This window comes from Saccopteryx bilineata, chromosome 2 (genome assembly GCF_036850765.1).
Source record: "Saccopteryx bilineata isolate mSacBil1 chromosome 2, mSacBil1_pri_phased_curated, whole genome shotgun sequence".
Taxonomy (NCBI): Eukaryota; Metazoa; Chordata; class Mammalia; order Chiroptera; family Emballonuridae; genus Saccopteryx; species Saccopteryx bilineata.
The window spans coordinates 106,076,174-106,103,295 of NC_089491.1; the positions used below are offsets into that span (position 1 = coordinate 106,076,174).

At 36.5% G+C, this 27,122-nt stretch overlaps 1 protein-coding gene across 3 annotated transcripts in view; it reads right to left on the bottom strand.

The window, feature by feature from the left end:
- Positions 1 to 27,122, bottom strand: part of METTL25 (methyltransferase like 25) — a 110,715-nt gene that overhangs the window by 36,483 nt on the left and 47,110 nt on the right. For all 3 annotated transcript variants that reach the window (XM_066257564.1, XM_066257563.1, XM_066257562.1), the window contains exons 6-8: positions 11,334 to 11,428; positions 7,794 to 7,823; positions 2,421 to 2,494 (exon numbers count right to left, since the gene is read on the bottom strand). In XM_066257564.1, the coding sequence (XP_066113661.1) occupies positions 2,421 to 2,494; positions 7,794 to 7,823; positions 11,334 to 11,428 (199 nt within the window). The remainder of the gene's footprint in view (positions 1 to 2,420; positions 2,495 to 7,793; positions 7,824 to 11,333; positions 11,429 to 27,122) is intronic.

The window sequence follows — 27,122 nt, forward strand, 5'->3', positions numbered from 1 at the left end:
GCAGACCTCAGAGCCGAGCTCATTTCTCCTGGTTTCCATCTTTTCCTAGATATTTTCCCTGTCATTGTAAACTTCCTTGATCAGTCTCTGGTGTTCTCAAATCAATTAGAAACAAATTTAAATACACGCACATGTGCACATACACCATACACACTTGTGCCTGCACACGTTTCTCCAGTGTTCTTCGTTTTTCTCACAAGCAGGTTTAGTCCTAATTATCCAGCCTGCGGCTATCGGGAGTGAGTTTCTATTCTTTTCTTTAGTTTTTGCACATGTCATACTGCCAGAATATGAACGATTGCTGCGTGGACACAAAATACTATGTACCCGGCCCTGGCCGGTTGGCTCAGCGGTAGAGCGTCGGCCTAGCGTGCGAAGGACCCGGGTTTGATTCCCGGCCAGGGCACATAGGAGAAGCGCCCATTTGCTTCTCCACCCCTCCGCCTCGCTTTCCTCTCTGTCTCTCTCTTCCCCTCCCGCAGCCAAGGCTCCATTGGAGCAAAGATGGCCCGGGCGCTGGGGATGGCTCTGTGCCCTCTGCCTCAGGCGCTAGAGTGGCTCTGGTCGCAATATGGCGACGCCCAGGATGGGTAGAGCACCCCCCCTTGGTGGGCAGAGCGTCGCCCCTGGTGGGCGTGCCGGGTGGATCCCGGTCGGGCGCATGCGGGAGTCTGTCTGACTGTCTCTCCCCGTTTCCAGCTTCAGAAAAAAAAAAAAAAAAAAAAATACTATGTACCCAGAACCTAGTCAGCTGCCTGTCACACAATAAACAACTATGAGGTTAAAAAAAATAACGTGCACGTCTCAGCAAGTAATTAGAACATGTGCTTTGATGATGAGAAAAGAATTGAGTCAAGCAAGATTTTAAGATTTTTAAAGGTTGACAGTGGTCATGCTATTTCCAGAAATGACCAAGGGAGGGTGGAAGAAAAGGAGTACCACTTTGGTTCTTGTACGTGGCTGAATCTGATGTGTCCGTGAGGTACTTATGAGAAGCTACCCAGGTGAAAATCAGACATGCCGATTTGAACTTCTTAAAAGAGGTAGAAGCCACATACAAAATTCAAGTTATTTGCTATGAGAGTAACTGTCAAAGAAAAGGCAAGTAGAAAGATATAAGAGATAGGAGCTGAGTATAAAACATAAAGGAATGTAAAGATATACTTAGGGGATGGTTAAAATGAAAAACGCTGAAAGAAAATAGGTAAGTGTACAGAGTAGGACAAGAAACCTAAAGGAATGCAAGTTAATCAAAGATAATGAGGACAGGAGTCTGGAGGAAAAAAATCCATTGTTAACACGGCCAGACGCAGATGAAAGGTCAGTGAAGCTCTGGACCTGAAGAAATCTTATAACAAATACCGTTTATCTTCTGAGTAGTAAAGGAAGGCAAGAATGTGCAAAGTTGGAGAGATTTGAATTTTTAAGTAAGAATAAAGGTTTAGAATAGAAGTAGATGATGATAACTGATCATTAATGAACAAATTTATGAAGGCAGGAAATCAATATTTGAGTAGAATTGACTTGCAAAATTTAGTGACTATTTTTTTTTAAAGTTTGCATCAAGAGAAGGACCCAGTTTTCAGTAAAACAATAAATTCACTCACAGACATGACACTCGGAACCAACAGTATATATAGATATTTGTGTGCTGAAAATTCTTTCAGTAAAAAATTGATTCTCTCTTATAAATAATAGCTAATCTAAAGTGGCTTCTACCTTTATTAATATGTGTGGATTAGTTTTTGAGAACCTGAAAGTTTCCCTATCATTATTTGAAGAACAGTCCTACTATAACCAAGTGGCTATAAAAATCCTAAAATTGTCATCAGAAAAAAGATGATATTCGTAAAACTTGCCAGGATTGCAGATGTATTCTTGAATACAGCAGTTATTGAACCTATATTATGGAAAAATACTCCTATTCCTTTCCTTTCTGTATGAGCAAGGCATTATTTGGGGAAAACAGAAACAACAACAAAAACATGTTGGGCTACCATTCAATCAGTAGAGACCAGAATGGCCAGGTTGTTTATAGTAAGTATCTGTTCGAATTAGTTAAGTGGTTAAGCAGCACTAGTTCTGAAATATTTTAAATATAACTCCTGCTCAAATGATACATTCACCGAATTACTTATATATAACATTTCAATACTTCTAAAATTCTAAAGTACATTTTACGTATATTACTTTATCATTGTAACAACCTTTCATGACAAAAAGGAATCATTAGAACCTCAATTTTAATAATGATTAATCGAAGATACAGTTCCTGCATAATTCTTTGTTATTTATTGAGATTATGCTCAAATTCAATGCTTCTTCTACCAATAAAGTGACCTTGAATAAATTCACCTGAAGATGAAAGGTCACTTCACATACAATACAGCATAGTTATTATTAAAATAAAATCCTCATACCATTTGGTGATGCCATAACAATTTTTAATAATATCCTGAAGGACGGCACGATAGAAGAGTGATTCAGTAGGTAGCTGCAAAAAATGTAGATATGTGTAAGCACAAGAAACAAATAAAAGGAATCAAATCAATCAAGAGAGTTGGGGCCATAAATGACTTAGAAATCTGACTTTGTTGTGAAATATAAGAAACAGTTTTATACTTTTTCCACTCTGATTTAAAATATCATTAAAAGAAAAATGAGCTAACATCTCACATGGAGTGCTTATTAATTAAAAATGTAGAAATAAATTTTCACAATCAGCCAAGTCAACAGTATATAAGACAGCAGTCAGCGTGGACAGGTGCAAACAAGAAGGGAATGTGGGTCTGTCCTATTGGTGGTGAAAAAGAGATGATATTATGTAAGATTCACATCTAGAAAGACAATGCATTACCCCTAAGTAAGGACACATTAGAAATGTCTGACGCCTAAAAGATCATAGCATTAGCCACTATGAAGTTGAAAAGAACCTTGGAAGAGACAGAATCAGAGATGAAATCTTGGCAAGGTTTCATTTCCTGGGGAAAAGAGGTGAGAGGTGTCCACGACGGTGCAAAGGTTTCCCCAAAGGAAAGAAGGAACGGATGAAGGGCTCCAATGAAGCATGATCATTTCATAGAAGCAGGAGGTAAAAAAGTACTATATAGTTGGTTTGTTTTTTTTTTTCCACAGAGACAGAGATAGACAGGGACAGACAGACAGGAATGGAGAGAGATGAGAAGCATCAATCATTAGTTTTTCGTTGTGTGTTGCGACTTCTTAGTTGTTCATCGATTGCTTTCTCATATGTGCCTTGACCGCGGGCCTTCAGCAGACCGAGTAACCCCTTGCTTAAGCCAGCGACCTTGGGTCCAAGCTGGTGAGCTTTTTGCTCAAGCCAGATGAGCCTGTGCTCAAGCTGGCGACCTCGGGGTCTCGAATCTGGGTCCTTCTGCATCCCAGTCCGACGCTCTATCCACTGTGCCACCACCTGGTCAGGCTATAGTTGGCTCTTGAACAATCCTGGGGTTAGGGGTGATGACCTCACTACAGTAAAAAAAAAATCTATGTATAACTTTTAAGTCCCCCCAAACTTAAATTATCCCTTGTAATCTGAGGGTGATTGGTTCCAGGACCCCATGAGGACATGAAATCTGTAGATGCTCAAGTCCCCTGTATAAAATGGCAAAAATCAATGCATATAATTGGCCTGCTATATCCATGGACTCCCAACCATGGATAGCAAAGAGTACAAAAATGTATTGGAAAATACATAGATTTAAGTGGACCCACACAGTTCAAACCTATGTTGTTCAAGGGACAACTGTATATGCAGAAACAGTACCTTACCATAGCAATGAATGAGGTACTTTTTTTTTTTTTCTTTTCTAAGTGAGAGGGGAGATACAGAGACAGACTCCCACATGTGTCTTGATTGGGATTCACCCAGCAAATCCCATCTGGGGCCAATGCTCACAACTGAGCTATTTTTAGCACCTAAGGCAGATGTTCTATGGAGCCATCCTCAGCGTCCAGGGCCAATATACTCAAATCAATTGAGCCATGGCTGTGGGAGGGGAAGAGAGAGAAAGAAAAAGAAAGAGAGAGAAGGGGAAGGGGTAGAGAAGCAGATGGTTGCTTTTCTTGTGTGCCCTGATTGGGAATAAAACCTGGACTTCTACACGTCGGGCCAATACTCTAGCATTGAGCAAAACAGCCAGGGACATTAGGTAGTTTTAAACCAAGAAACTATGAAATTCATCAAACTCCATCCACATCCTCAAAGACCTATTAATATTGAAAGTGTAGGAAAATCAAACCCAAAACAGTATCAGCAACAATGACCTGTTGCCATATAAAGTTATTATTGGGGAAAAAAAGAACAAGAAAAAAAGAGGACAGTAAACAATATTAAATGTTTTTGAGAAGTCAAATAAAGCAAATTCTAAAACCTATAATGACTAGTAAAGTTTTAAAGATGAGAGTTTGGTGAAATGTATATATCCACTAAATTATCCTTTTGTAACTCTTATTTTCCTTCAAAGCCCAAAATTGTTATTTTCATCTGTTTTCCACTAGAATGTTTGGATTCAGATGGAGTTTAACACAAAATAAATTTTACCTGCGTGCTCAGGCAAAAAAAATCTACTCTATTGTCTATCTCCCCCATCTAATATCAAGTTCCTACACAGTGGGCCCCAGAGGCTAAGACTAAAAATACCACAAATTGAGAGTGAGGCTCAATCATTATTATTCTTGGGTCTTTACCTGATGATAGTAAAGAATGTCACTTTTTTTTTTTTTAAATAGAGACAGAGAGAGAGTCAGAGAGAGGGATAGATAGGGACAGACAGGAACAGAAAGAGATGAGAAGCATGAATCATCAGTTTTTCGTTGCGACACCTTAGTTGTTCACTGATTGCTTTCTCATCTGTGCCTTGACCGTGGGGCTACAGCGGACCAAGTAACCCCTTGCTCGAGCCAGTGACCTTGGGCTCAAGCTGGTGAGCTTTTTTGCTCAAACCAGATGAGCCCACGCTCAAGCTGGCAATCTCGGGGTCTCGAACCTGGGTCCTCCACATTCCAGTCCGGCGCTCTATCCACTGTGCCACTGCCTAGTCAGGCAAGAATGTCAGTCTTAGAGTGCTTTGAATGAACATATATATCTTTTCTGGATGGTGGGAACAGTGCGAAGGTTGACCTAATAGAAAATGGTGTTAGGAATACCACAGTCCCCATTTCAACTCCTCAAATAACTCATTGAAAGCAGACACACACACATACTTGAGTGTCCACACTAAAATTTATTACCTTTAAAAGGCATACTTCTTATACAAAATCATTTTCCAAATACAACTCTGTGATTCAAGACAAAAACCTCTGATTTTTCAACTTTTCTTTCCTGAAACGTTTCATATTCCAAACATTCATGCTCCAAAACATTTCATTCAGAATTTCTCATCTCTGAATATATTTTCCATATTTTCATTTTGAGTAATTCATTTCTGCATTACCCCAAATCTCTACTTGATCATCTGTCCCTCATTTCTCCTCAAATCCCTACAATTCTCTCACAAAAATGCTGAACTCCCTTTACATATATTAATACCTACTCTTATATATTGTTCTATTCAAATTCAAGGCATTTTGGGAAATATATTATTGCATGAAGTAAAATATTACGATTAGTGTTATAAGTGTCTTACTAAGTTCTTAACTTTTTGTTTGGTTAGCTATAAGAGATGGGAACTGTAATTTTATATGACTTTTTTTTTACAAAACTCCTAAAATAGTTAAAGCTCTTCTTTCCGGTGCTTTTAAAAATTATATAAAATTGTGTCATGCATTATATCAAATGTATATGCATATTGTTATTATAAATAAAAACCAACTGTAGAAAAACCACACACAAAAAAGAGCAAGAAAATTTTTAACAAGAGAACAAAAAAGAAATGGAATACACAGAAAAATACAAATAGGACAGAATAAATCATCATTCCCAAGTTACCCTGAGTAAATAAGAGCTTTACAGCTGTTTCCTAAGAGGAAGGGAAAAGAGTAATGAAGTGCCTTCAAATGTGCATTCCTGGAATAACTAGGACTATCTATCCTGGTAAATACAGATGGGGGTGAGTGAGAAAGGAGGCAACATCTGAGCAGCCTGGGCGTAACTATTCCAGGAATAAACTGGATGTGGCTCAGAGTTTACTTCCTTTCCTTCACAAGTGATAAATCAACTTAACACTTTAATGCAGGTTAAAATGGGAGGCAGCAGAAAGAGTATACCATTAAAGTATATATATATTAGACATTACTTTGCAGGTCTTGTGGAAAGGGCACTAAACTGGAAGTCAGCACTCTGCAATTAATTAAGAGAGCTGGAATGCACTATTAAATTCTGCTGTGCATCACATAAGCCTGGTACAAAACCCAAGTCATAAGATTGACCATAAACATGAACAAGCACTTGGGAAATTGAAAAACACCACAGAAATGCATCGGGGTGTTATGATAAAGGCACTTTCGGACTCCTAGAGAACTCACTAAGGTGATATGCAGGATAGGAGTTAAGGGCTTAGGCTCTAGAGTCAGAGATTCAAATACCAGTATTCACTACTGAACAGTTTCCTCATGTGCATCACAAGATAATAACAGTACCTAACTCAATAGCACTATGTATGTATTTATAGTATGCTTTACTTGATGAAGCAAACTGTCAACTGATGAACAGCATTTCCATAACCTCCATGTTAGATTTGATTACTATTTTCATAATTGTAATTAATAATTACCAATAAGAACAAGAGTTGACATTTACTGAGAACTTACCATGTGATACACATTGCTTTAAGCATTTTATATTTTTTATTCATTTAATTCTCACAAGTCTATGAGGAAAGTATTATTGTTATTCTTATTCTTGTTATTATTCCTATTTTACAGATAAAAACTTAAGCTACAAAGAAATTTTGACATGTGTCCAAAGTCACTAAATAAGAAACTCATGAAGACAAAATGTCAACCAGTAGTTTGAGACTAGAGCCGGAGCCAAAAAATATGCTCTAACACCTTTAAAAAATCAGGTTTTATCAACTTTTAGATAGTGGCATTTAAAAAAAAAAGTTCTTAGTATCATGTCTGGTCCAGAGTAAATGATATCAGTTGCTATTATTATTTTAAATTTATTATTTTTAAAATTCAAATTGCTATGTTAACGATCCTTGAAGAGAAGCAAAAGAGAGGTATCTAAAATTTAAATCCAACAAGAAAAATCTTGTGGAAAGTTTAAAAAGAACTGTTAAAAATAACTTTAAAAGTTCATAGTTATGTTTTATGAATCTTAAAGTGGAAAATAAAAAAATTTTATGGATATTTTGGGGATACATTTAAGTTCTGTTTCTATGTGTAAACCTACATGACTGTTGCAACTAATGACTAATCAAGTAAAAAGAAAAGTTAAAAACCACCAATTAAAATATGTGCTTGACACTACAGTAAAAAACAAATTGAATACTGTATTTTGGTTCTCTTGCTTAAACCAAGCCCATTAAAAGTCTGATAGTCACAAAGGGCATTCTTTAGAGATATTTATAGACTGTTGAATACAACATGAAGAAATGAGATATCAGTACAAGGGTATATGTGGAAGTTTTCCTAAAAGTTTAATTTACTTTCTCTGGAAGTTACTAATGTTTTACAGTAAACTTACAGGAAAAAAATGTAAATTTAACTTTGAAGAGGTGATATTTATCAAGACCCATCAGGTTTCGAGTTCATCAGCAGGTCATGTATGAGAACTTGAGAGAAAATGATGGTGTTCATCAGCTGAATCAGATCAACTCTTAACTTACCCCTTGGCCAACTGCAACCCGCTCCAGCGCCTTTAAGAAGAAGAAAAAAATAAGACAAAGACTGCTGATATAGTTAGTCTTATCATATTAAGACTTATAAACACACTGCATAAGGGATTGTAAAAGTGACATTTAAAATGATTAATGAAGTGATAACATGTATGTTTATACACTTAAAAGTGTTAATATCATTAAGGAATGTTAACTGGTATACTTATATAATTTAGGGCTGATTTATAATGTGTGTGTGTCATATACACACACACACACCCCAACTGTATACACTCCATGAATGTTAGAAGGCATCAGAAAACAGGAAAGAAATGAAATGACGTATTCTTGGCTCACTTTTAGGGTAGCTAAAACAACCAAATAAATCCAAAGTTATTGTTACATATATACCTAGACATATTTATACACTACTTTAACAAGTTTTCTTCCAATTTTGTATAAATATATACTACATTTTTCATTAAACAAAATTGAACAGATTATAGCGAGGGTCTAGTTTAGAAAAGTATGTATGTTTTTAGTTTGCATAGTCTGCAAATTCAACTCAAATTCAAATACGATCAGTGTCAGAATAGAGAGTAATACATATTTTTAGAATTTTATATGTAGCTGATTTTACATTTGTGTTTCTTAAGATCCAAAATATTTTTACAATTTCCTAATATTTAAAAAAGATACTGAGTCCAATAATATAAAAGATATACCTGAAATACTTGTCATAATTTAAATATGTAACAGAGCCTTCTGAAACTTTCATTTTTTAGACATAAATTTCTATATTTAATTTTATAACTAAATTAGATTAAAACATTAACTGATAATATTAAATAAAATTAAACTGACATTTTATTTTTAAATTTTTAATTAGAAAATGTTTCAAACACAAGTACCAAAATCATAATGGATGTGCATATAAATGCCTATTCAAATTTAAAATATCCATATTTGCTTCAGATTTTGTTAAGTATAATTTTTACAGAAGTAACATAGCTAGTTAGCTGTTGAGCAGGGATATACAACCTGTTCTTTAAACTCTGACTTACTTCTCATGCTTCATACCACATAGATTCAGCAAGAAGAAGAGTTCATTATTGTATAAAAATTTGCTTCACAGAAATTACTTTAGAAAGTATGTAATTTTCCCATTGACTTGAAGAATACTTTCACTAAACATCTAGTGCCTCAGTTTTATGAAGACAGAAGATATTGTATAATTTTCATATTAAAGAAAAACAGGCCTAACAGGTTTATTATTAAAGAAACAATAAGTTTTCATAGAACTTGTGCTAATTTCAGATTAAATTTTTGTTATGGCTTTTGCTAAAAGATTGAACTGAATAAAGATACAAAAGAGTTTTCAAAAATAAGTTAATTGATGTCAGTAAAAATATATAACACAGGCTACTCTTGGTATGTGTTGTTGAAGAGTTTATTTTATAAATACAAATGATAAAGTTCAATTACATAATAAAAAGAATACAACCACATAGATGGTAAGTTCCTTACAAACATTAGTATTTTTCTTGGCCAATAAATAAATATAATGAAGAAAATATACCAAGTATTCAGTTCATATAACATATTTTGCAGTTTATTTAGGTTTAAAGTATGCTGGCAAGATTGTACTAGTCAATTAAAATTTTATTTCTGGTTATTACCCTTAACAATTAATCTGAAAGCTTCATCAGGAGGGTTTCTTAAAAAAACAACAACAAACAACTCTTAAGCTTTGAGTATTTGTGGAACAGATCAGTTGTAGAGCAAAAGGCACTACATAACCAAAAGAAATGTTCCTTACAATTTACAAGATTACTCTAGCATCAAAAGGAGAAGTCAAAGCGGGCAGGAACTGGAATGAAGCTCAAGAGGAGGGCACTCCATGCAATGCAGCATGGTCCATAAATTATATATTTTGGAATATATTTTTCAAAAACTCTTCTTTTTGGTTCTTTGAATGTTTATGTTTATAGCAAACATTCTTGTTTTGTGGATATAATATATTCTTTTATCTCTTTTTGGGACATTAAGAGCTATTTTATTTTGAGTGGTGTCCATTACCTCCAAGTTGCTTTTTTTTTCTATTTGTTTATTGGACCTTTATTCCCCATGTTAGCCCTTCTTACACATCCGGTGATTCTTTGCTGTCTGTTGATAATTAAAATGGAGTATCACAAACCTGATTAGAAGCATTATGCTTATGAGCGAGGACTATTAATTGTGGGCCTCACCATAAAGGGGAGATCTGTCTTGTTCCATTGTGAAATCCCTGATGTCAATATCTTTAGGTCCTTTCTCTTATGAAGGTCAGACTTCCTATATTGAAGACTATTTCAATTTTTTGCATGGGCGAAACAAGGTATATAAGCCTGGCTGCCAGCATTCTGGGAACCAAGTCACTCCAAGAATGACCTGCCATACTAACAAGACCTTTTACAAGTGTCATTTACGGACATAATGTAAGAAGACAAATTCACAGAAAAGTATTTTAAGAGGATTTATAAAAATAAATAACTATTTGAACATAAGTCAATTTCTAAGATAAGTAAGTCTAGGATATATAACCTAGAACACTGGTACACTATTTTTTATATTGCAATGTTATTAATTTATATTTATATATTATATTAATATTAATTTATATATTAATTAACTGGCCCAATAATATTAATTTATCTTGGTGTTGAACATTAAACACGTTATTTATTCAACCATATTTAAACATTTTTTAAGACTTTATTTATTCCTTTTAGAGAGAAGAGAGAGAGAGGAAGGGAAAGAGAGAGGGAGGGAGAGGGAGAGGGAGAGAGAAAGAGCGAGAGAGAGAGAAAAGGGGGGAGGAGAAGGAAACATTAACTCCTGTTTGTGCCTTGACCAAGCAAGCCCAGGGTTTCAACTGGTGACCTCAGTGTTCCAGGTCTATGCTTTATCCACTGTGCCACCACAGGTCAGCCCATATTTTAAATTACTAATGAAAAAAATATATACCGTTTAACTTGCACCTGTTCCTTTATGAATCAATATAATACCAAAAACACAGAAGACCGTGGGATAAAGTGTTCTACATCTAAGGACATTAGATAAATTAGGCATAATATAGGTTTAGTTGAACTAGATTGTAACTTCATATTCCAGGTGGCCTAATAATACTTTTCCCATTTTATATAAAAATTAGGAAACCAAATGATTGGCTGCAAACACAAATATATAACAGAGCTGTAGATAAAGCACTGAACTAATTCTCTGTTTAAGACTTGGTAGTTGGTATACTTTATATAACAACTGAAGTAATTACCTGTAAAATAATTAAGTATGATGTAGAATTATAGTATAATTATAAATTGTTTCCACACTGCATGTAGAGTGGATAATGATGGAAGGAAAAATCATTTTTTAATAATTTTCAATGCAAAAAAGCATCAATGATGATGCTCTGCAAAATTTGGCATTTAAAGCATGGTATTAGCCAAAAATAATACATTCTGCAACATCTGGATACAGTTCTTAGTCCGGAAAAAAATGCAATCATACCAAACATGCTGACATTCTGGCATTACGGCCACAACACCATCTCTCTTCCTTTAAATAATGGCACATTGGAAATCCCCACTTTTCTTGGGTATACTCTGCAGATGGGAAAAAATATGGATTATTTAAATAAAATTCTTCCTCTTTCAGTTAAAGTAAATAATCTACTGAGAAAGCAAATCAGTCACTGAGAGAGTCAAACAGTAGTTCAACATGTAAGTGGTAATGTTCTACAGTTCATTCCAGTTTGTTAATTGAAAGCATATTAATGTTATGAACATGGTATTTTCTCAACAACAGCTGTATGTGCTTAAGCTCCAATAATTTGAAACCAACCAGTTTGCCAAAATTATTTCTCTGAGATTTAGCAAAAGCAATTTAAAATAGAAATACTTTTTCATATTCAGTATATAGCAGATAAGTAATGAGACACTGGATATTTTGCTGACCTAACTTTCTAGAAGAATGATTTGTCAACTATGACATTTGGCAGTTTACTATAGAAAAATATTAATCCACTCTTAATAATGTAGAAGCATCAATTCTTTTTCAGCCACTGTTAACTTTAAAAAAAAACAAAACAACAAACCAAAACAAACAGCTGTATAGGCTTCTCTTTCTTCATTATATTAAGAGGCTGTAATATTTCCAACTGTGATTCAATTTGGCTCAATTGCATTTCTCGTCCATGTAACAATAAAAAAATTCAACATTCATTGCTTAATCACACATATTAGTTGCCCAGATGATGCACCAATTTACATATGCAACTTGTTGATGTTTAAGCCCCTTATGGATAACTATTAATTATAGAATTTTTGAAAAGGAAAACAAACCAATTTCTATTTAAAACTAAAGCCTAGAAAATAAGAACATAAATTTAATAAAAACCGTGAGAATTAAAAAAATTTTTTTTAAATAAATAAAAATTTTCTATTAGGTTAAAGAGTAAAATGGTGCAAAAAAAACACACTAAAAAACAAACTTGAAAATAAGAGAACTCTATTAATACTGAGGTAATTTCCAGTCAATAAACTTTTGGGCTATGATGGATCAGATGACTTTAGACTAAAGAAAAGAAAAGTTTAAATTTCATGAAGATCATAAGCCTGTAAAAATGGTTTCTTTCAGGTATTAAATTAAAACTGATAATAGACCCTATTAACCAGATGAAAGATACAGACCTCCTCCCGGAAGTAGAAATAATAATGCTAACATTTATATAGCCTTTAATATTTTTAGTACTATTTTAAGTGCTTTCAATGTATTCACTCCTCTCCACAGGAATTTTTTTTATTTTTTATTTTTTTTATTTATTCATTTTAGAGAGAAGAGGGAGAGACAGAGAGAGACAGACAGAGAGAGAGAGAGAGAGGAGAGACAGAGAGAGAGAAGGGGGGTGGAGCTGGAAGCATCAACTCCCATATGTGCCTTGACTAGGCAAGCCCAGGGTTTCGAACCGGCGACCTCAGCATTTCCAGGTCAACGCTTTATCCACTGCGCCACCACAGGTCAGGCCTCCACAGGAATTTAATGAAGTAGGTATGCTATTATTCTCATGTTTCAGAAAGGGAAACTGAGCTCAGAGAGGTTAAGTAAATTGCTTGCCTATGTTGCAAATCTAGCACGACACAGCTTGAATTTAAATCACCCAGGCAGTCTGATATCAGAGGCCATGCTCTTAATTACTATACACTATATAAACAATTTCACTTACATTTGCACAGGAATCATGGAGCCCTTGAAGTTTACTCAGGTCCTAGGGACCCTGGATCACTTCTGTCTGTTTCCAAGGTGACTTGAAGGAGTGGCCTGAGTTTTACGGAAGGCTTTATGATTTAACTGAGACATGATTATTTCTAAGTAAAAGGGCTACTACGAGTAGTTTAATTTCTTCTTACAATTAATGAGAAACCCCTAGATCTTACTGTAAAGGATAAAGGGTTAGAGTGTCTAAGAACAGTGCTAATCAATAAAACAGCTACTTCCTTCTCTCCACTCATTCTCTCTTTGTTCCTTGTAGTCACACCGCATTCAATTTTTAGCTGGGTATTCACTTGTTCAAATTAAAGATTGAAATTTCCAGTCTCTCATGCAACCACTAGGGTAGCTCCAAGACTAAGGTCTGGGGAACTCAATGTGGGCAGAAATGTGTGAAAATTCTAGGTCATATGCTCAAAGGGAGGGGGACATACTCTTTCTCCCTCCCACACTTTCCACACCCCTTCCCTCTCTTCTTTGGTCATGGTGGCAATCCAACTAGGACCAGGTAAACAAAGAGTGAAGCACAGGGTGAAACAACAAAATAGAAGAATTCTGGGTTCTTAGAAGACTTTTTGGTACATAGCTCCAATGCCAGCTCAAATCACCTACCTTTGGTTTGAAAGAGAAATATCACTCCTCTCACTGTTACTTTGAGTCTGAACCATTTTACATCTAAATCTTTCTCTTTTTTTAATTTATTTTTTGTTATTATTAAGTGAAAGTGAGGAGGCAGAGACAGACTCCTGCATGCATCCCAACCGGGATCCACTCAGCAAGCCCCTTATGGGGTGATGCTCTGCCCATCTAGGGATGGTGCTCGGCAACTGAGCTATTTTAGCACCCAAGGTGAGGCTATGGTGCCATCCTCAGCACCCAGGGCCAACTTGCTCGAATGAGCCATGGCTGCAGGATAAGGAGAGAGAGAGAGAGAGAGAGAGAGAGAGAGAGAGAGAGAGAGAGAGAGAGAGATAGATAAGAGGGAGGGAGGAGAGGCAGATGGTCACTTCTCCTGTGTGCCCTGACCAGGAATCAAACCCAGGACTTCCACATGCCTGGCCGAGGCTCTACCACTGAGCCAACCAGTCAGGGCCCTAAATTTATCTTAATTTAAGGCTTCCCAAACTTTTTATATTTTAGCATTCTCGGAATATTGCGAAATTTGTATGTCAAACCAGAATAAACAGAATACAAGATTGTGTTGAGGCAAAACCCAGAGGATGCAGGAAGCAGTATCGTAGGAACACCCAGAAAGCATCCATGGTACACTTGCTGAATAATTCTCTTCTTATTAATATATACTTCTCACAAAAATTAGGGATATTTTAAAGCTTAATATTATTTTGAAATATCCCTTAATTTTTGTGAGCAGTATAGAAATCTTCTTTGAGGATATGATATTAGAGCAGAGGCTTAAGTTAGGAAGCAAGCCAAAAGATTAGGGAAAGATTTTTAATAAAAGAAAAATCAAAACCAAAACAAAGCAGCAAACTAAGCTTCCAACAGGATATAGTTAATCTCCAAAAACATAATACCAGAATATCTTACAATTTGACGTGATAATTAACTTGCAATTTCCCAACATAACATCCCAACCAAATCCCTTTAAGGTTCTAGTTACTTCTTCCTCCACTTAGTCTTGTGAACATAGAAGTAGTAAGCCCCCAATTTCTACACTATCTCCCATGACTCCCCTTCATCTGTATCTGTGTGAATAATCCATTTGTAAATAAACGTCAAATTATCCTAATTGATGTGAACCATCTGCTTACTGTTTAACTCCGTGATTCCCATTTCTCGAAAGCAGTGATTTTCAACTGGTGTGCCACAAGAATTTTTGAAACATGCACCACCTGACTATTTAGTCAAGGGCACTGATCCCTTTTCCCTTAGATTGTCAAATAAAAGAATAACAACAGCCAACACAACACTAGCCATCTGGTGCAGATGAATCAAAACTATATCTATTGTTTTTGTCAGACTGGCAAAACATACAACATTTTTTGGTGTGCTGCAGAATTTTAGGGATTAGTTTATGTGTGCCATAAGATGAAAAAGGTCGAAAATAGATGTCTTAGAATAAAAGACTTGTAATATCCTACACGCCCTCACATGATCAGTATCCTCCCCTCAAAGCCATTACTCTGTGATGTTCTCTCCTCTCCTACTACGCTCTGTCCCCTCCTCTTGCTATTCCTCAAATGTACCAGGATGTTCTCTTGTACGGAATGATTTTCTCTCATGTGTCCACCTGGTAACCCAATTCCTTTTCCAAGTCTTTGCTGAAATATCACCATTTAATGAGGCTAATGACTCCCTATTTAATTTACTTATTTAAATTGTTTATTACTTGTTGTTTGTCTACATCCCACCCACAACCTTGCTTTGGTCTCCACTAGAATAGGATATATGCTCCCTGTACACAGGATTCTTGTTTCTTATGCCCACTGATGTTATTTCAAACTCAACATATATTTTTTGAATAAATGAATGGATGAATAAATGAACTATTTCAGAAAAAATTAAGATAGGTGTTTAACTTAAATAGGTGATAATGGGTATAGATGTTTATAAAACAAAGAGCTTACCCTCAAGAATTACTTGTCATAGCAAACTAGCAAAACTTATACACAATATTCTCATGGCAATTTCACATTCAATTTTTAATTCTGTCTTACCCTGCACCCACCCCAAGCCTATTTATTGGCACTGCTTGGTAGAAGCTTTGATCAATGTTTGCTTTGATTATTTCAACTGGCTACCCTACTTGCCAGCTTTGTGTCTTTGAAAATTACCCCTTTTTTCCTTTTTTTTAGGTTTTATTTATTCATTTCTAAAGAGGAGAAAGAGACAGAGAGAGAAGGGGTGAGGAGCAGGAAGCATCAATTCTCATATGTGCCTTGACCAGGCAAGCCCGGGGTTTCAAACCAGTGACCTTCAGCGTTCCAGGTCGAAGCTTTATCCACCACACCGCCACAGGTCAGGCAAGTTACTCTCTTTACACCTCCGTTTCCTTATCTGCAGAAAGGAAAACTACTGCAACAATTTCGAGTATTAAATAAAAGTACAGTTAAGAGCTTAAAACAGTGATAAGTACATAATAAGCTCTTGAATAATGTTATGACTGTGATTCTAAAAAATCATTAACATTTACTTCTACTTCTACACTACCCAATTATTTCTCTACATGTTTTACATCACCTGGTATAGAAGAGGATATAAGAAAAGGTTTATTTAATGAATAAAGAATGACGGAACCACTACAAGCTGATTCTGGCCTCTCACTCTAGAATGTCATCCCTGAAGTTAACAAAAAGAATCAATCGTGGTTGTCATTTTATTTGACCAGTCTATAAATTTCATGGTTTTGAAATTCTCTGTTAAAACTTGCTTCTCTTTTTATTTATTTTTTATTTTTTTATTTTTTTTGTATTTTTCTGAAGCTGGAAACGGGGAGAGACAGTCAGACAGACTACCGCATGCGCCAGACGGGGATCCACCCGGCACGCCCACCAGGGGCGACGCTCTGCCCACCAGGGGGCGATGCTCTGCCCCTCTGGGGCGTCACTCTGCTGCGACCAGAGCCACTCTAGCACCTGGGGCAGAGGCCAAGGAGCCATCCCCAGTGCCCGGGCCATCTTTGCTCCAATGGAGCCTTGGCTGTGGGAGGGGAAGAGAGAGACAGAGAGGAAGGAGGGGGCGGGGGTGGAGAAGCAAATGGGCGCTTCTCCTATGTGCCCTGGCCAGGAATCGAATCGAACCTGGGTCCCCCGCACGCCAGGCTGACGCTCTACCACTGAGCCAACTGGCCAGGGCCGCTTCTCTTTTGATTTTGATAACAGGTTCTTCTTTTCAAAGGCCCTTTCTTCCACCCACTCTTCAAACGTTAGTGTATTCAATCTTACATTATGGCAAGTTTTATGCTCCCTCCCTACAAGTTCTTTTTTGGGCATTTAAGATCTAATTCTTTAAGTTTAATTTTTACAGATATCCAGTATCAACTTCTTTCTGGATTTCTACATAACAATTTTAAACTGTTTGCTTAATATTTCTAAAATTAAAAATATGCACAACCAAACTCATTTTCTGAGCCCACAAATCTGATCTTTCCCTAATAATAACATATCACTGTATAATTAACCAAGCTAAAACCTTGCCATTATCTTCAGTCCTCATTGCCCCTCCCCTGCACCCATTTCCCCACCATTGGTCACCATCTGTAGGTTTATCTTTGAAAAGTCCTGGTAAATTGTGACTCCTCCTACCATTCTTATCTAATGTATTTTTGCTTTGGATTTTGATAGCTGCTTCCTAACTAGCCTCCCTGACTCTGATCTGGCTCCATGCTCAATTTATGTATGTATGTATATATTTATTTATTTGACAGAGACAGAGAGAGTCAGAGAGAGGGACAGATAGGGACAGACAGACTGGAAGGGAGAGATATGAGAAGCATCAGTTCTTTATTGTGGCATCTCAGTTGTTCATTGATTGATTTCTCATATGTGCCTTGACCGGGGAGCTAGAGCAGAAAAGTCACCCCTTTTTCAAGCCAGCGACCTTTGGGCTCAAGACAGCGAGACCATAGGGGTCATATCTATGATTCCATGCTCAAGCCAGTGACCCATGGTCAAGCTCATGAGTCTGCGCTCAAGCCGGTGACCTTGGGGTTTCAAACCTGGGTCCTCTGCATCCCAGTCAGACGCTCTATCCACTGCACCACTGCCTGGTTAGGCTCAATTTATTTTCTATAATGACCAAAAAATACTATTTTTCAAAAATGCAGATGAATTTATACAACTCTTTTGCATTAAACAAATACGCAAAAATATTTTTATAGAACAAAGTATATTCTCTCACACTGAATAATAGTCTATGACTTCAGTAGATCATTGACAGCAATCACAACCTGGCCTTAATTTGTTTTTTTTTCAGCTATATTTTCTTTTTAAAGAAAAGTTATTCTTATTTATCTTCCATAATTTCATATCTTCACCCTCATTCCCAACTTACTCTGCCATATATCCCTATGGACTAACCTTATTCAGAACACACAACATAGTTTCTACCTCTTTGCCTTTTTTCCATGAGGTTCTCAAAATGTCTTTCCTTATAACACTCATTTTTCTAAATGAAAATCAAATGTCACCTTTTTAAGAAAGCTTTCCTTCATGAAAAATTACTCCCTCTTCTCATTTTAATAGCTCTTAGATTAGATGCCCATCATTCATTACTTCTTTCATTCATTTTTTCAATTATTCATGTTCCTACCTGATTAAGATCTATGAGGCCATGAAGATACACATGAAATTTCTTTGTAGTTCCTTCTGAATTCCTCACTAGATCACAAACTCCCTAGGGGAGTAGAGAGATTCTCACTTATCTTACACTTCTAGTTCCATTATATGATCAATATATAAGTATTTCACTTATCCTTTGGTTTAAAGTACAGTTATACAATCTCAAGGGAATCTGTAAAGTTTTTATATATACAAAAGAAATTAATCACCCAGTTAAAAATGTATACATTATCTTAATAGTCATGTCTATATTAAAACACTGTCTCTTGATGCAATCAGTCTAGATACTACTGTCTTGGTATTTTCATGCATAGTTCATAATAAGAATGGCAAAGTCCAGTGCTCAGAGAAAACACAGTGTTGGTCTGACAGACACTGTGATTAACAGTTTCCCAATGGCACTTCCCACTCTGCATGGCAAGTTTCCTCTGCTTGCTCTTATAGACTCTTTATTAATCTTTCATCAAGACTCTAGTCTTGATATGGAACATCTGAAATATTAAGTCAATGAGACAGTCTTTACATTAATATCATAAATCATGTTCCCCATGAAAATTGCTCACTGTCCCAGATAAATGTTGAAAAAAATTTAGATAACTTGCTTAAAATTTATTCACCATGGGGAAAAAAATGTGAGAACACAGATTTATAGCAAAATATATTTTTAGGATCATTTGCTCCAAAGTATACAAATCAAAACTTGTATATAAAACTAGTAAAATGTAAATTAGTTTTTTAATCCTGTTTTCAAAAAATTGGCAGAAGACATAAAGATATTTCACCCAATAAGACACAGATGGCCAACAGACATGAAAAGATGCTCAACATCACTAAGGACCAGGGAAATGCAAATCAAAACCACATTGAGATAGCACCTCACACCATCAGAATGATTATTACCAAAAGTCAACAAATAACATGTGTTGGGGAGGATGTAGAGAAAAGGGAAGGAATCCCTGTGCACTGCTGGTGGGACTGCAAACTTGTGCAGACACTGTGGAAAACAGTATGGAAATTCCTCAGAAACTAAAATAGAACTACCACACAATACAGCAATTGCACTTCAGGACATTTAACTGAAGAAAATGAAAACACTGATTTGAAAAGACTTCTTCACCTCTATGTTCATTGCGGCATTATTTACAATTATCAACATATGGAAGCAACTTAGGTGTCCATCAATAGAGAAATGGATCAAGATACAGTATACATATACAATGAAATATTCCTCAGCAATAAGAAGGAGTAAAATCTTGCCATTTGCAATAACATGGATGAACCTACAGGATATTATGCTAAATGAAATAAGCCAGAGAAAGACAAACACCATATGGTGTCTCTTATATGAGGAATCTAAGAAAAACAAAGCAAATGAACAAACAACACCAGATCTTAAAGAAACAGAAATCAAACTGATGGCTGCCAGAGGGAGGGGAGTGAGAGGGGGGGTCAAGTGAAAAAGATGAAGGAAAATATAGTCAATAATATTGTGATAAGTATGCACAGTGACAAATGATTACTAGATTTAGTGTGGTGATCATACTGTAAGATATATAAATGTCAAATCACTTACACAGGGTGGGGGGCATACTAGGTTTATAGTTGTTCGTATGGAAAATAATACAATAATAAATAAATAATAAGAATAAACTTTGTTTTGCATACTCACAACTGAAACCTTACTTTGTCCACCCCTGTATCATACACCTGAAACTAATATAATATTGCATAGCAACTTAAATTGCATACTTAAATAAAAAAGTACCTAAATTAATTAATTTTTTTAAAAGCCTGTTTTTCATTTGATAGTCAACTTTTTGGTAAAAATTTCCCATTAGCTTTGACTTTATATTACTTTGCATTTGAAGCATAAACTATTTCTCTGTACAACTTCTATTAAGTGGATATATTAATTCTCTATTTTAGATTTAATTACATTCTTGATTTACTTATCATAAGCACAGGGAGAACTTTTTCAATGCTGAATAAATGCAAACTGCATGACCTTCAAACACAACTCTATATTAGCCACAAAAAATGAGGTGCAAATTAAAGAAAAATAGAGGAATTAAATGAAAAGTTTATTTCTAATGACTTCTAGGCAGCAAGAAGATGCCCTATGATATAAGTAAAATCAGTGCCAACACTCTAGCAAACACAACTGACTGGAGATCAGGCACAGCTGTCTGCGTGAGGTAATTGTGCAAAGACCGCCAAATACATCTAGAAATCTCTATTCATCCATATTAATTGGCAAGAATTTTTCTGAGACGTAAGTCCAGCTGAATGGTGAGAAGTAATGTGATACTGTAACAAAGCTTAGAAACAGCTGAATCTCCAGGACTAATAACAGAGTCCACTTATCTGCTTTAAGATTACAAGTTCCATACCTTAGTCTAGCTGAGATAACTCCTGATAGCATCTGACCGAATTACAGAACAAACTAACTGTTAATATTGAGAATTAAGTAAATGGAAACTTAAATATGCATTTATTATAAATTACTATGACATAATTTCACCTCTTAAAATCTAAACAAGTAAAACTTTGGAAAAAACATTTATGGTCATTATTACGCTGGCATAGATTTAAAAGAATAATTTTCAAAAACTTCAAATGCAGAATCAGAGCAGGAAAGCAGAGTATCTGTTTATGCAAACCCAATATAATGAAGAAAATAGTGATACTAAACTGAACCTAAACGTCATGATAAATATAGGTGAAGTTCAGCTGAAATAAAAGGCATGTTTCAAAAAGCTACATTCAAGCCATAGAATGATATTATTAGTCATAAGAGACCTCCAAGATCATCTACCATTTCACTTCATGAATTTACAGATGATCCACAAAGATTAACTGATTTCTCAAAGGCTACAACACTGCAGAGACAGAAGTAAAACTTTAGCCAAACTGTCTCCTCTTCCACGTGATGCTGTTGGACTCCCTGGGGCACTGAGGTTTCACCATCTCTGTGCCTCCAAAATAGCTCATATAGAACTTTAATACAGCACCTATCGACTGTATTACAACTGTTCGGGTTTTTTTTTTTGTTGTTGTTGTTATCTGTCTTCCCTCTGGGTTGTAAATTTCTTTAAATCATTTTATCTAGAAATCCCTGGTATCTGGAAAAGTGGGCAGTTGGTGAGTACACAGTTTCTTGTGTGTCTCCCAAATTTCAACACAGTGTATGTTGAATAAATGTTTGTCGATAGCCTCAATGCCCAAATTTATTTCTACCAAATCAGTGATTCTGTTCTCATAATTTCATGGTCTTCATTTTAATGTCAGGCTGATTTTAAGTTAGTCAAAGCTGCAAAGGAGTTTCAAGGCCCCTTTATCCAGATTCTGGATCAAATATGAATAATGTATAGAAAGGCTAAAAGGAAGTTCATTGAAAAGAATTAATTTCAAATATAACCTATCATTTATAATGCATTTGGTTTTAAAGTTTTCTTTTATTCAAATAATTATTTTGAAATATAATTACTTACAATTTGTTGTTAATTTTTTATTTTCTCAAATTTTATGCTACAATTCTTAGAAAAAAGTTAAAGTAATGAACAGGTGATATAGTAGGCATCATAATATCTATAAATGAAGAAAACTATTTTCTCTTCCAACTCTGGAACTTATAAATTTCACTTGAGAAACTGAAGTAGTTATGCGAAAAATCTGACTGAAAGAGACAAATTTAGACACATAAATATTATTTATATTTGTCAAAATAAAGCAACTCATTCTTTTAACAAATATATATTCAGCATCTGTGACATACTAGACACTGGTTGGGACACTTACCAGATAAGGTAATTTATAGCTTAAATGAGCATATTCACTTACTTATAACAAACATAAATTTATATTTATTTTAAACCATGGGTTACAGCCAGTGGTGTGATAAATCTGGTTTGTAGGGGCTCCAGAGAAAACTGACTGTGCCACCTCTTCTCAGTGCAGCTGAATGACATCAGGTTGGTAGCTTGAAATCAGCCAGTCTGGGTGTGTTTACACCACAGAAGTCAGGAAATATTGATTTTAGGGCTTTTATTCTGGGGCAGAGCCAACCATTAAACATTTACCATCACACCACTGGCTATAACCCATTAATGGGTCAAGAAATCAACTTAGTAGATTATGACCAATGTTTTACAAAATTTAACACAAAGAAACAGAATAAAACTATTGGCATGCATTGTGTGTTATAAGAGCTAGAACCTTTCAAAGAACAAATATTAACCAAAAAAGGGGGTACTTTTTGTAAAATTTCAGTACCAGTTTTATTTCTCTATGTACATACTAGACAGTGATGTAAAATATATTTCTTGATATGGATCTCAGTTTTAAAAATGTGAAACTACTACTGTATTAAAGAGAAGAAATATAAGTTTATTCCACAAACATGTTTTATAACCTTGCGGTAATTATGTTTTGTGGTAAAAGATTTCCTGCTTGGGAAAGAAATAAACACTTCATAGTTAATAGGTGGAATTTTGGAAGCTTTTTGCTTCTTCTCAAGGAATACCAAACAGGGGAATTATAATTTATGATCACAAAGGAATCTGAGTTTGTATATATTTAAAATTAAATAAGACCTCTGTTTCACCAGGATAGTGGGCTTTCATCATTTTGCTCCAGTAGTCTCTGGAATGTAAACCGTCTTCTCTAACCTTCTGTTTCTTATCTTTGCTAAGAAGGGCAAAGCCAGCCTAGTACCCTGAGAGTTCCCAAACTACTTGTGTCAACATATTTATTTCATCTCAAGATGCCTTAGCAAATACTTTTGTTTCTTCTTGTTTTAACCAGTGCTGAATCAGTTGTTTTCATAATTCAGTTTTATTTTGTGTTATCCCTTTATTGAGCACTTGCTACATGTCACATATTGTGGTAAATATTGAGCATTCAAAGAAAAATCTTAATCCTAGTAAACAAAAGAGCTGATTTCTTCATAAAAAGTTGGTTTATAAAATATAAAAGATGCCATTATTTACCTTATAGTGAGTATATGTATTTACTGAATTTTAACACAAAATAGAGGGCTTTCACCCTTTGAGTAGTACAAATGTTCATGTATGTCCTCACTTAAAGGGTTAACAAAATACGGTTAAGGATAGTCTGCCCCAAAGACAAAAGACAAGTCCTTCCATGTGTTGGGATGCTCAGAGACACCTCACCTTTAACATATTCCAGAGAAAGAAAATAGCACCAGATCCCTTTATTCAACTGCGAACAAGTTAGAGGGCACAAAACTGAAGAGAGGGAGCAGAGATTAGAAAACTGTGCACCCGTGATAGTGAAGACTGATTTACCAATCCCCAAACTGTCTCAGTTTCTGCCAATGTCCCTAAAAACTAAAACTAACCAAGCTTTCCCATGTTTAAGGAGCACTGTTATAAAAACTGGCTAGAACTGGTCCTCTGCTCCATGTCTAGCCTCTACTCTACATGCAGAAAGGACTAGCATCTGTGTACCCCCGAGGTGCAGCGTCCATGCTCACCTCATTTTATCTGCAGAGTCTGCTGCTTTTGTCTCAAGTTTTGATTTACTCTAGTTCTCTGATAAGACTAGAACGCATTCCAGAATGCGAACTCACTGAGTTGCAGCCTTGGTATTTTAAAAGTTAACAGAATCTCCACAGGAAGCTGAAGGTTAAGAGTGTGACTAAAATGCTAACTCCTTTATTTATTTATTTTTATTTTTTAATTAATTTATTTATTTGGTATTTTTCCAAAGTGAGAAGAAGGGGGCGGGGGGGGGGATGGTGGCAGACAAACATTCCGCATGCCCACCAGGGGGCAATGCTCAGACCATCTGGGAGGTTGCAACCGCAGTCATTCTAGTGCCTGAGGCAGAAGCCATGGAGTCATCCTCAGTAGTGCTGGGGCCAACTTTGCTCCTATGAAGCCTTGGCTGCGGGAGGGCAAGAGAGAGAGAGAGAAAGGAGAGGGGGAAGGGTGGAGAAGCAGATGGGTGCTTCTCCTGTGTGCCCTGACTGGGAATCTCTCTTTGGACATGGTGCTTGTGAAGCTAACTGGATTCTCCTTATGTTGTCTGAAGCTTGTCACTAGGTGTGTTGGTTCTGGGTCTCTTGGGTGGGACTCTGGTGCAGGACAATGTAAGATGCTGCCTGTGACTTGCTCTTGCTTATCATTTGGAGCTATAAGCGATCCAGTTTGTGACTGCCTCTGCTGGGCTTGAGTGCACGTGGGAAGGACCAACCTGCAGTCAGACTAGATTTAACCAGCACTGATCCCATAGAAAGGTCAGCAAAAGTTCCAAAATAACCCAAGATCAACCTCTGGCTGCTTCTGCCTGCCTGTTAGTCATAGTCACTGAAACAGGCTCTGGTGAAATCAGGAGGATGGAGCCTGTGAATCTCCCACAAGGGGGAGGTGCTTGTCAGGCTTCAGGGAAGGTGGTGGGTGTGGCCCCTGTCCTTGAGCCACAGATCTCAAGCTGTCCTGAATTCTGCCCTGACCTCAGCTGGGGGGAGCCAGTAGGAGTGGGGTGAATGGGGAATCTGGACCCAGAGGGTGGGACCACCAGAAGCCAGGAATGTAATTCTATTGAGTCTCCCATGAGCAGAACAGCCCAGTCAGATTCATGGATAGTGTGTGAGGGGATAGCCTACTCCTCAATGTCAAAAACTGAGCGACCGACGACACCCCTTGAGTCTTCCCTGACCTCTCCATTCTGATCAAGGTAGCTGACTATTCAGCAGAGCCTAATCTCCACTGGGTGGGGAAATTGCTTTCTTCCATATTGATGCCACATGGAGGGGCATCCTCCACCCAAGAAATATGGCATCTGTGGTGGTGGAGGATGACTCAGCACAGGGATCTTGGCGGCTGTCTCTTCATCTCTCTCTCCAGACTCACAAAACCCAGATTCTCCTTATGTGGCTATGGTCTGCTCAGCCCTCTCTTTGCCAGAGCCCAGGGTAAGAGGCTTCAAACAAGATTTTGTGTGTCGGCCCTTTAAGAGGGTGCCTGCATCTCTGTGGACTCCCGTCTCTTTCTGGCAGACAGAAACCTTACTGCTTTTCAGACCTGAATGTTATATAGGCATGTCTTCTAGACTGGTGCTCTAGGCTGTGGAGCACAGCTTGAGTTGAGGCCCCACAACTCTCAGGGGACTTCCCCTCACAGCGGAGATATCCCTCCAAAACCTCAGCCACTGCTTGTGGGAGTGGGGTCACCCTTTTTACCAGTCTCAGTGTTGCTTCTTCTATGAATTCTTGGTTATAAGACTCCACTTAGTCTTCAGTTGGTTATTCATAAAGATAGCTCTTAAATTTAGTTATAACTCCAGTTTGATACTGAGAGGAAGTGCTATAACCTCCACCAACTCTGCTGCCATCTGGGATTTTCCTGGATTTTTCTGCATACTAATGTTAGCAGCTAGCTGCCTTTTTTAAGGAAAATACTTCTTTAAAAAAAATTTTTTTTAAATATTTTATTTATTGATTTTTAGAGAGAGGGGAGAGAGAGAGAAGGAGGAGGAGCAGGAAGCATCAACTCCCATATGTGCCTTGACCAGGCAAGCCCAGGATTTCGAACCAGCAACCTCAGTGTTCCAGGTCGACGCTTTATCCCACTGCGCCACCACAGGTCAGGCCAAGGCAAATATTTCTTTTAGGTTAGTGCCACTTGTTTGTTCTTACGATTTCTGGTTCATGTTCCTTTCTCCACTGTTCCACTGTTAGGATCCCAGAGAATCTCATGGTTGAGAATCACAGGTTTTGACTATTATGTAAGCATAAATGAAAGGCAAAAAAAATCTGCAGAGACTTTGGACCTCACAGTGTTAAACCATAGAAACCAATGTCAGCTACTACCTCACAGATTTTCTGGAAAATAAAGAAAATAAGTCCTGTATGGTTATGCTATGATAGTTCCACTTCCATGTATTTAGAAATCTTTATTTATATAACTTTCCCAAAATATGACTGCTCATACACAAAACAATCTAAAAGTATTAAACACGTTTAAAATTTTGGCCTAAAACGTGGTCCTTCCTTAGTGTTTCCTATCATGTAAGTTACATCATCACCTACCCAGTGACCCAACACAAAAAACTGATAATCCTTGACAATTCCTTCTCCTTTATCTCCCATTTCCTTAAAGATTCTTAAGTGTTTCTTGAATTCTTCTAATTTATTCTATTCCTACTACTGCTGCTCTAACTTGAGTCCTCACCTTTGTGGTCTCAATTTGTGAGAGTATGTCCTATGAATTCTATGAGACTCTCTTCTGCATGTCTAAGTAGAAGTTCAATCATTTGTACCCTAATGCTTGAAGGGCTATAAAAACAAAGCTCAAGAATGTCATGGCACACAAACACCCTTGTAGTTTCCATCTTCCCATCATCTTTGTGGGCTCCTGAATTCTTCTATATATAGTTTTGATAAATACTATGAATCTTACCACTATTTCAATGCTTTTACAAAGGTAAATTAAACAATATTCATTACTTTTAGTTGAATGGGGGGCACACAGGATACATACATATATTTTATAGCTATATAAATCTAAATATAGATATTCATACAGGGTGTGGCAAAAGTAGGATTACAATTGTAAGTATGTGGAACAGTTCATTGTATTACTTATTATTGTATTATTTTCCATATAAACAACTGTAAACCGACTTTTGCCCCACCCTTTATATTTAGTTTTTTAGCTTATGTTTGGTAGATTTTAATCTGTAGACATTCCAAGGGCTTGACCTTGGA